This window comes from Echinococcus granulosus (genome assembly GCF_000524195.1).
Source record: "Echinococcus granulosus chromosome Unknown EG_S00053, whole genome shotgun sequence".
Classification (NCBI taxonomy): Eukaryota; Metazoa; Platyhelminthes; class Cestoda; order Cyclophyllidea; family Taeniidae; genus Echinococcus; species Echinococcus granulosus.
The window spans coordinates 497,671-509,669 of NW_020170433.1; the positions used below are offsets into that span (position 1 = coordinate 497,671).

General features: G+C 36.8%; 1 protein-coding gene across 1 annotated transcript; it reads left to right on the top strand. All coding sequences in view use genetic code 11, as the record gives it.

Moving 5' to 3' along the window:
• Window positions 1-268: 268 nt before the first annotated feature.
• EGR_06241 (hypothetical protein) lies at window positions 269-9,812 on the top strand (the record flags this gene model as incomplete). Its single annotated transcript, XM_024495490.1, has 2 exons — window positions 269-328; window positions 9,660-9,812. The coding sequence occupies 2 exons, from the start codon at window positions 269-271 to the stop codon at window positions 9,810-9,812; spliced, it is 213 nt and encodes a 70-aa protein (XP_024350121.1).
• Window positions 9,813-11,999: the final 2,187 nt, after the last annotated feature.

An 11,999-nucleotide genomic window follows, 5' to 3' on the forward strand; every position in this document is an offset into this window, starting at 1 on the left:
GATCATAAACAAATTTTAAAACTTTCCTTAAAATAAGCGCCTACAGGTAGCTTTACCGTTGATACAAATTTTTATAACGTATTTAAAGATAATTTACTGAACATATAAACATGGATTTGCAAACATAACGCCAGCAAAAGAAAACGTTTCAATTTAGTTAATTCAAACATTGAATGATGCTCGCAAAGTCTGCAAGGGTACTTGTATCACTGCACATTCCTGTTTTATAAAACGAAATCCTACGATTTCTTTAACTGACCAATTTAGAATGGCGCGTAATGGTTTTACTGAGATAATTGACACTTGGAGAGATCCATCTAGAAGAAAAGTATGTTATCCTGCAAGAGAACTGTTGAATTATAATTTAATAATTGAAAAAATAAGTTTTGCTCTCACCAAAGTCATTCAAATTCTTCAATGATTAGCTCAAAATAAGCTAAGTGCTCTTTTGTATTTGCTGAAAGTGGGCTCTCTTAATATTTTAGCCTTAAAATTTTGCATAATTAAAGTTGCTAAATCCAGACAAACCATCAAAACCTCTACTTTTGCAATCAAGCAAACTGAAAAGCAAACTGAATAGCCCGGTGTACAATAGCACTTTATAAAACTTTTGCTTGTTTTAGAAGATTACTAAATGCATTGCTTTGAGAAGACTGGCCACTTAAGTAACTTAATGATTGAGTCTAATAATTACTTGGAAACATTACTAAGGTATTGCAAGAAAGCAGTGCAACAAGAGGTTTGTCGCATACAAACACATTTTGGAGCCTAAGTGTGAAACAGGTCCCGACACCGATGAAACTGAAGCTTTCGTTATAATTTCTTATTCGCTTTTAAGATGAATAGACATTGCACATAAACAAATTTTTGATAAACAGTAGCTCATTTTTTCCAGTAAATTTGTCTTCATCTAGCTACAAAATGCAAAACTAGAATTTGGCACATGATAAAGTGTTTCAGCACACCCTGATTTGTAAATTATATTTCTCGGACTATTTGCGGTAAAAGTGGAAGATGAATATGATTCATTTTCTTTCTAAATATTGCTTGCGCGGCTAAAAAGCGACCGAGACGAATGCTACCCAGAACTTCTAATTATTGCAGCAAAACTGGACTACAACTTCCGAAAGTTGAAAAACCAAGAGATGATCCAGGCTATCACAATGAAGGCACTAATACGTATAACACTCCATAAAGGTGGGCAAAATTACATACAACAGGGCCCAAAGTGGGAGAGATACTTATCTAATGAAGTTATGCGTGGTACAGAAATGCTATGATCGAATGTATTAAAAGGTTTTGCCATAATTTTATAATGTGGCGTCAGACTATAGCCACAAGGTCTAAGAGTTTAATGTGGCAGTCTTTATGGAACAATGGCGATGGATTCAACGCTAAGACTGATATAGTTTCCTCATATGTTCCATTAGGATGCCTTCTTCACATAAAGTTTAGGACTGGAGACCAAATTTTAAATGTAATGCTCAGGGCCATGCTACCTGAACAACCTAAAACCGTTGCGGTCGTTTAGGGGGATGAAACGAGATTGATGGCTGCCCTAATCAACAATATTTTGCCATATATTATATGACGCTAAGTGTACCCAATCAAGATGTATTATGATGGGATTTCTTTCTCCGACAGACGGTACATCCCTTATTTGTGACTTAAATGAGTGAATTAATTTAGGCTACCACGGCACTTTCTTGGCCTTAATTTTTCAATTTTTGCTCTCTTATGGACTAAAATTTAGATTCTCCAAAGGATTTCGGAATAATCTCATTGCAAAAAAGACAAAACTCATAGTCACACAACCACGTATTAGGATGGCTTAATTAGGTAGTGGTCAGAAGGTGTTTTAACCATCAGACACGCAGAGCAGTCACGAAGGCAACATTGACCAACGATGAGGTGGATAAACTGGAGGTGAAGCATCTTGGTTCTTAGTTGTTGTCTTTTGCTAGGCACTTATGTGTATACACCATTTCCTCATCGTACTTCCCAAGTCTGGACTGTCCACCATTTTGACGCTTGTAAATGGGGAGTATTTATGTCATCGCGCATAAATTTCTCACCATACGGTTCACCATCTGTCTCAAAAACACTTATTCACACTCTGAATTGTTTGCGCGAGCGGCTTTTATTTGTGAAAGAGGATTTTGCATTCCATTCTCAAACTGGTCATGCATTTGAGCCTACCGACGTGAACCTATAAAATACAAAGTGACCTGGCAATTAACTCCCTTTCTACCGAAGTCCCTTATGCATAATATTGTGATATTTCCACCTCCTCCCATCACGCCGCACAAAATGGCATGCGTCCTCTATCAATATTAAATTATGTTACAAATGAATTGGTTGAGTTTAAGCTGTCAACATAAGTGCGGAGAATGATTTCACTTTTCACTTTTTGATATTGTAATTACATCCTGCTAAAACTAATGCCAACTGGTATTTTGTTAGACCAATAAAATGGCTGGGTTGCGGTAGTCGACCTTCCTCTTGAACTCTGCCCACGAACGTTGTAAAGGTCGGTTCGTGACCTCAGAGACTACGTTAGCCAATTCGCTTATTAATTAATTTAAAAAAATGAGCAAAAATATTTTTGTAGCGCTTTGAGTCATTCAGAAGAGCTGGAGCCCACTGGTTTGACACGGAGGTCATGACGGCTAGCATAAGTACAAAAGCGGAGCATTAAGTGTATGCAAAACCAAAAAGAATGGTTTTAAATGCTCAAAGCACTGCATAGACCTCCTCTATTCTTTTGAGCTTCATCTCCTGCGCTCCCCTTGGTCAATCTCCTACGTCGGTCATTACAACATAATTTCTGCTGTAAGAGAAACACCCAGGAAACAACCGCATCGGTCATCGAAAATACATCTAACGGAAAAGGCAGCAGTACTTGGTTGAGAGCTGTATGGAGGAAAGCAAAATGTGCAGACTTTCTCGTATGTTTATCGTTAGTCGTAATGACACCATCCAAAAATCAGGTATTTTATAAAGAGTGTGATTTAAAGTAGGTTTGTGAAAATAAGATTTCGCGTCAGTCCCCCCTGCCACTTTGTTCCTATTTTCTTGCTGTTCAACCATATCTAAATGGGCTTTATCCAGCTAATGGAGGAGGTATCGCAAGCCCACCTAATTGACATCTTTATGCAGTTACCGCAGACCACAGTGGGGAACTTTTCCCGATGGTTCATAGCTAGTGTCGCTTCGGTTGTTAGTAGCTTTCCAGCAGACCATAAGACTAAGGTAGTTGCCGAAGTTTGACTTCGCTTTTAACCCTTCTGTTATGATCCTCACACATTCTCCCATCCATGGAATATGCCCTTCTACTGTCACGTTAATGTTTAGATTTCCTTAGTAAAAATTAGGTTTTCTCTCCTTGAGGATTAGGCTCGCTTTTTGCTGCCACCATTGCAGCATTACGAGTCTTTCAGAAGGGCTAGGGACTACTGACACGGTAAAAGGGGCCACGTATTCCAGAAAAGGTATACACCAAAATTTTAAGTGGTTGCCAAACCGAAGCAAAGATTTAAAAACTAATCAAAGCATTGCTTTTGTTGTATTTTGGTCATTAGTTATAGAAAATAAAATGCAAAAACATAGATATCGCTTATTTATATCAGGTTTTAATGAAGAGCTTCTTGAACTTATCAAAAGCAAGCTTTTTTGGAACCTGCTGCTTATGGTGTGTAGATATCTTTTCACACTTCTAAAAGAGGTAAGTTACTGGCATCAAAATAGTGTGATGCAGCATAATACAGGTATATTATGTTTCCAGGTTCAGAGCATGTGGAAGCATATTGTAAGAAATTGGGTAGAGCGGTGGAAGCTTAAAACATTGTCAGTTATTCATTAACATTTACCGTATTTGTTTTAATTCACTACGTTTTTGTCCAAAAACACATTATGGGTTAATTTTGGAGCAAACCGCTTCGGATCTTACCTAAAATACTAATTTTAAGACAGTAAAGCAATTGCTGAAAGTAGAAAGCCTTGAAAAAGTAAAAGCTGTCAACCCAAGTATTAAGGAAGATCTTATAACACTATTTCTTGTAAAAATAAACATATTTCTTAAAATGCGACTTTAAATAAGGGATAACAGCTTATTTTGCGTTAAGATTGCTTACACGAAATGATTTGAGCTCACTGGTTGATAATAAACCGGTAATTTGAAAAATAAGCAAAATATTTATTAAACCATAGTGCAAGAATGGGAAATTAGGCCATTGTACAATTTACTATAGTTCAAAAATAACTCTCTTGCAAAACGGCGATATTTTTCAATTGCTCCTGGCTTTCTTACAACACTGAGTGTGTAGCAATTTGTTTATTATTGGCAACCTTAACAAAACCTCTAATACAATGGATGGAGATATTTAAATCAGCATAAATTTGGAACCAAATTCCACAAAGCTGCTTAATTGTGAGCATTGCCCTGTTAAATCTCCCCAAATCCTCTCATGTTTCATTCCATTGACGGAGGATTTAATAACTACCTTGGACTTGTGCGGCTGTAAAGTAGTAATCACTTGCCTCTATTCTCAACAAGCGTCACCGATGGTTAAAACCCTAACTACTTTTATATTTTCTCTTATTATACTAGGAAAGATGTTTATCTCAATTCCATGCAAAGGCGATTTGGAGGCATTCAGTGAGATAGCATGTATCCATTTACATCATCTATGTTTGATTCATGACTTGAGTGTTGAGATTAAAGGAGGAAAACGCAGCTAACTTGCGACAAAGACACCCTATACTTCATAAATTTTTATTAATAACTGTCACCTGTACTTCACCACTAGTTCAAATAAATGGGGGAATATCATTGTTAATGCTTTTACGAGCTTCTCCGAATGTAGTTAAAAGACCAGAGAAACAAAAATGGTTTAAAGAACGATTAAATAGAAATTTGGAAGAAGTATTGTGCCTTCCACGCTCCATTCTATTCAAAAAGGATAGGCAAGTACCTAGCAGAAGAACATATCCTTATATCAAGTATCAGTTTCTTCTTTGTTCTCCGTCGCCTCAGGTAACTGTGTGCTTGCAATTATGCAAAATAAGTTTGCTTATGCATTAATTTGTTTTTTAAATGAGGTTTTGACTTTTTTCGTTTCCCAGCCCGCACTGCGTGCCGGTTTCCTAATTTTGGGACAAAGCACAAAGTTTTTCTCCCCAAAAGGTGAGGAAATTGACTTAAAAATCTGGTGAAAGTTATGAATACGTCATTAGAATTGAAGACTACTGCATATTGACACCATACCGATGAAATGCCAGCATTTTTTGCTTACCACACCTAGTAAGATGAAAACAATCCCAGTATCATCTCGGAAGATAGGCCTTAACGAGTGAAGAGGAATGAAAACAACAATTAAATTTTTTTTCGGACCATTAGTCCAATTGAATGTTTTTTTGCAAATGCGAACAAAAAAATTTCACACCTTACGTTAATCAGTATGCTGTAAAGGTTAACTTCCATTTAAATTGATTTAAAGTAAAAATTAAGTCAAACTCAGATGTATAGGTGGTTATAGGAGAAAAAGCCCACATCAAAATTTGTGCTTTAAATCCGTCTGAATTCCCGGAACCCCTGAAATTTGCAATCTTTGAAGACAGTAGGTAAAATTGCAGCCAACTTGCATTTTGTAAATGTGTATTTTATTGTGCTGACTCTTAAGCATTCTTGGGCTCTCCCGATTGTACTAACACGTCGGCGTCGTGGCCTCTTATCCATGCCCTCACCTTCCTGGTCCTTCTATCTGAGACTTATGAATCACTCCCTTGAAGTGGCTTTTGAGGTTGCTCGGGGTGCTAAACACTGATATGAGTATCTTACACACACACGAAATGCGGCTGGCTATTTTAAGCTCAAAGATGCAACTCTCGAGAAAGGGTTAAGAATTTTGGAAATGTAATTTTAAACATACCTATTTAAATGCTTTCACATTTCAGGAAAGTTCAAAAAAGCAGCTTCTATATTTGAAGGACCACCATAAATAACAACTCAACCAATAAAGTTTCGACTACTCTCGATAGTGAGGTTTGAGGAGAATGAGGCAGTGGCATGCAACATGTTTCCCTCGGTAACCACTTATGACAGTGATGGGAAAATAATCAAGCAAAAACAATTTCTTAATCAACTTTGTTGTTTTTTTAGTCACAATGTACCTATTTCTCACCCTATTCTTTGTAGTCCCTTATAAAGGGATATTATGTCTCATTAGTCCCCTCAGAAGTGTTACTAAAGAAGTTGTGTTTTCTGTAACAAATTAGAAAGTACCCTTCATAGGGTGGTAAGCAAGCGTTTGTCCTAGATTTTGGCATTAGTCTTTGACAAATTTGGCGTACTTTGTAAGAAAAAGAATGGGTCGTTGTCTATAGTATACGAGGAGAACTCAATAAGGTAGGAAACAGCGAATGGTCTAAGATTTCGGCTGCCCAAAAATTCTGCTTAAGTTGCCGACCCAGTATGTGACTAACTTGTGGTTTACTATTAAAATAAGATTAAAAAGCCGATTTTGGAGGAACAATAAGAAATGAGGTATCTGAATGAACTGCATAGAATTAGAGACTACTAACTTGATGTGTCAACTCACTCATGTGAATTCACCCCATGATTGTCCTATTGTCATACCTAAAAAGAGCTAATTTCAGCAAGAAATTCAAAACTTAGGTAAATACCTAGTTTTCAGATTTAGTTAAAAAATTTTTCGCATAATTATTATGAAAAGCTAAGAGAAAGAAGATGATTTCCATTTTAAACCACTGCAACTATTTTTCGATTTTTGATAAAAAGGCCCCAATTTTGAGTCTACTCAAGAAAAAACTTTTGATGATAGCAAAGCAGCAGTGTAAAATAAAATAGTGACATGTTTGGATTCTCAGCGAAATTATTTCGCCGATTTTGGATATAATAGATCCGGAATTTGATCCTGGACATATAAACAACTATTTCTAGTGAAAACAGAACTCTTTTTCTGCTTCGAAGATTTGCCAAGCTGTCAAGAGTGATTACATTGCCATTAACAGGTCTCCATAAGTTGTCTGCATGATTTCCGATGTTTCATCAAGCTAAAAAGAAAGATGTGACGGAAACCTCCTCACTTTTCAACTAACAAATTTTGCTCTCATTTTATTGCTAGGGTTTGCACTGCAAAGAAGGCATTTACTCAGATTAATAAAAATGCCTTATAAACACGTTTGTCGCGAATCTTACACTCCAACTTTCGGTAAAAAAATTTTTCTTTTTCTTATCATTCAAATGATCTGCTCAGTCTCAAGACTTTGAATAACCCATATTTTTGACCGTTTTTCAGGAAAAACGTTAAAACACTTTTCAGTGCTAACAAACGTAAAGATAAAGCAGTTTTTGTAAAGTCGCTTAAACGCAAGCTGGGGAATGTAGTTAAAGGGCTAATCTTTATACATTTGCGTGGTGTATCATAAGCTTACACACTGAAAGGGGAAATCGCAAAGTTAGTTAACTTCTGGGATTAATTTCTGTTGCTTTAATGGAGCAAAGTTGACTAGGGACAATTTTTGAGGCATATATTTTGTAACCTTCCATATGAATTGAACCTGCATCCCATGAATGCTTAGAGTGAAATTGTGTACCTAAGCGAAAATGAGAATTTTGGCATTTTGAAGTTGATTCTTAAAGACCTCGAATACAGGATTTTTAACAGATCGCATCAATTGATTGACGCAGAAAGACATGAGTAGGAATTTTGTTTAGCCTGACCTTCGAGATATGCCACACGGAAAGCATCAAGCACGCCCTTTTTTTTCTCGTCTGATTTCCGCATGATAAATGAAATGTTAGGATGTCCTGGGATGCTTTACGCACTACTACCAATCAATTCAGCTACCTCTCTACTGTTTATTTTATGATCATACACCCGTTAAAAAGTTAGTTTTAATGAGCAGGCGTGGCAAACATTGTGATGAGAAGGTTCCATCATGTTGTGAAGGGTTTCCACCACTATTTAAGACTTCGTCAACAAAAGACCATCTGATTTTTTGAAATTATTTAGAGTTAGGTTTGTGTTTCCCCAATCTGGACTGCACTTTAGAATAAAAAAATGAAATTCTCTTATATTTAATGGCAAAAATGACAATATATTTAATGAGCATTTATAAACCTGGTAAGCGTAGACAATGATTTTTATGATCGCATGCACTGAGAAGTAGACAACATTGAACACTCAGTGTAGCAGGTCAAGCAATGGTTTTCGGTGGTTTTCATCAGAAATTTTCACTTATATCAGCAACTGAACAATTTGGTCTGGATCTCAGTGATTGTTTAGGTAATTTAGTACCTTCGAAGAAACAATGTTTATTGCACCTATGGAAATTTTAAAGAAAGCTCTAATCCTAGACTAGGTAAAGTGCATTTGCAGTGGCAGTAAAGCACGCAGTAAAGTAAGATGACATGGGCGCTCAAATTTATCCGTTTTTGCAAAACTCTAAACAGATATCTTTTGAATAGACCTTTCAAAGAATGGTCTTTCCCTTGAAATAGAAGTCTTTGGTCCACCTAGGTTTAACTCAGACATGCAGACAAAATGACACCTTGCGAGTTAATATTGAGAAGTTGACAAAAGAAACGAGTAAAAAATAGGGAGAGTCAAGACTTTTTCCAAAAAGTGAAGATCCCTCTATGAACCGAGGAACGTTCGTAAGCATTAGGGTTTTCTGTACTGATGCAAGATTATTTTAAGCCAATTATACACCACCGTTTAACACAGATTACAAGATGACGTAAGTTGATCAAGTTACTTCAGCAATAACAAAAGCAATAAATGCAACGAATTACTAGACTTATCATGGAATAAGTTGGCTTTCCACTTGCATTTCCAAATTTTTACTTAAGGAAGATTCACGCATGATGGACGGACTGGATGCTTTGAAAGCATTCTACTAGAACTGTAGCTTTCATTTATTACACATAATTATATCTACAAGAAGTGTAAATAACATAATGCTAAAACCGTGTTAGTTGTGCAATCTTAATTGCAATAATGAAAGAATTAAATGATTTACTTGCAATTTCTGAATAACTTGGGGTTCAAAGTTATAATCTTTCCTAGTGATGATGGTAATAAGGTAAATTTTTAAGTTAAAGTAAGACCCTTGTTCGTAAATTATAAAGAAGCTAGTTTCTGGGAACGAAACTCCCATTTTCCCCTCAAACTCCTCTGCCGTATTACTGCATTGGTTCCAGCGTCCAAGCAATACGCAGAAAGATTTTTTAGTACATCTGAACCTGCTGTGGTGGTCAGAGGTGGTTAAGAATGCTGGTATCCAGCATGGGCAAACCTCCTACAAGCTGAAATGTTCTGAGATGGTTATGTTCAAAATTTTTACGGAAAGATTTGTAGCTTTTCCGATTTCACGATAGTTTGTCATTTATCTAGGATTCTGTGTTACTAAGACTAAATGCTCACAGAAATGGTTGTTTTTGACTAAGATCTATTATAGCCCATATCTTCGCCGATCCACGAGTGTGGGACTGTCTTTAAAAGGTTTGCATTGTTCAAATGTGTTCCTGCTTAGCGATTGAGCGATCTATCACTACACCATACTGCGACTGAAATCTTCTGCAAATGCAAGTATTTATTTACAAAATTGAGCCAAAAACATTTATTCTTTCACAGGAAACTTCATTGTCTCACGCTGCACATTCACGCACTACCACTATTGTCTGCAATCTTGAGGAACGGTGTCTAAATTGGCTCACGGCAGTTGCAAAGACTCTTACTAATCGGGTCCACCCCAACTTATTCCCGCACACAGTACCACCACGGTAGCATTCTTTCATATACCTGTAAAATTAAAGGTTCTAGGCCTGATTTACAGCTTCTGGTATGTGTATCCTTGGGAATATGTCTTACCTTTCAACAAAGAAATATATATGATGCAGGGTAAGCGAAGGCCTAATACACAGTTGAAGTACTCGAAATATGTACGAATTGTGCTGCGCTTATAATGCAATAGACCGTTTGATAGATTTTTCGATTGACGTTTACAATAAACATTGGCAGGGTACGTAACTCCGCTTTGTTTCCAGCATAGACTTCAGCGCCTCCGATGGTGGCAGTCGGATGCGGAAAATTTCCTCACAGACAAGGTGGAAACAAGTATAAGGTAAAGAATTTGCATCACATAGATTAGGTCTTAATATTATAATTATAATATTAATAATAGAATATTTATATATTTTTAACAAATTTAATCCATTTAATGAGTCCTTCGTGAGAATCAATGCGTTTAGTTGAAAGCAGTCCAAAATTTTACAGTTATTTTACTTAATCATCATTCGTGGACCACAACGGGATTGAAATATTAATCCGGTTAACGGAAGATTAGGGGCTATCAGAACAAGTTCGTGTTGAAGAACTTCATTTTGTATTTAACTTTAGATGCAATGGATTGTTTGTTTGTTTAACTCCCGATTTCGGTAAAGGGGCCACCGAGTGCCCTCTGTTGATTTTTGTCGAGTGGACTAGCCTCCAGGCCATGTCAGCAGTACCGAGCTTTAATTTATGTCAAAGTTGTACATTCTGTCTAAGTACTGTGTTTTCTTCCGTCTTCAAAAAAGTCTCGGGGAGCTACAGTGGCTGCAGTGGATAGCGAACCCGATCTTTACTAACATCTATCCAGATTTCTAATACTAAGTGATTGACCTCAGTGGGAGAGAAGTGGATATGTTACGGGTGGGAGAATCAGTGGTGACTCCCAACAGAAGGGCTAAAAGGATGTCTACCTTTTGCAACTATTTCCATTTCGTGGTCTGCAAAAAAAGCCATTAGTAACTGAGGTGACACTAGCCGTGAACCATCTGCCAAAGTTCCTTATGGAGCCCTCTACGGTACCAGTATGAAGACTACAATGAAGCTAATGACTGAAACTTTCCCCACCTCTCAGATAAGGGGATACGTGGCCAGATAGTAGTGAAGTAAGAAGAAGGTGACAAGGAGGAAAAGACACAAAATTTGGTCTTCACGGGACTACTTTGAATCTTGTCCCTTATTGTGCGGCTTTGCTCCTAGGCCAAGGTTTTACTACTTGGGGTGGCTATACGAGGTGGTTAGCACATTCCCTTTCCTCAATACAGTTCTCAAACAGGAGGAAATGCCAGGCGGTCAATTTAACTGGGCATTCTATAGAACTATAATGCCTTCACGATAGCTCAAAATACTCACACTTATTATTTCCAAAAATTACAAAAATAGTGAACTTTCTGTTGTTCAAAAAGCAGTAGTTTGGTTCCACACCATTTAATCAAGCCTAACTAGACCTTTTCTAGTTTTGATGGTGAAAATGCAAAAAAAGGCGGTTAAGTAATTGAACGTTCAAAATGTTGGGTTGAATGGATCACGCATCCGAGGCGTGATTTTACCTATTCAATATATGGCACACTAAAGTTTAGTTCACCATTCTTTCTAGTTAAAAAATGAAGAGAAAACATAAACTCATAATAAATCAGATAAATTGACACAAAACTTTAAGCAGTAATGGATGTTTACCATGTGGAGGAAGTTTGAAACAATTCCTGTCCATAATTTATCCAGTAGTAAAAGTCTCCATTGACAATTTAGTAAGTTGATCCCTACTTGTGCTGAATTACAAACTTCTAATTCCTATTCAAAAGCGCCAATTAAATGGTTTTTAGACTATTTGATAAAATGTTTTACTCAATCAGTTAGGTTCCACAAATTGGAATATCAAAAAATGCTTAGACTTTTTGCAGTGGCTTTAGCTACTAGTAGCTTTTCGTAATTTCAAAACTTTGTTTGGCCTGAAAGTGAATAATAGGTCAGGAAGCATTGTTAATAAGCTACAGAAACTGCGAAAACTCCTTCATATTATTACAAATAATCAAGCTTTTTTTCTCTAAAATGTGTTACGGGAAAGGTGAATTAGCGTCCATATTTTAGCGGTACTGACAGAACACTTTCAAAAAACAGTTCTCTTTAACCGGTCATTACTTCGCG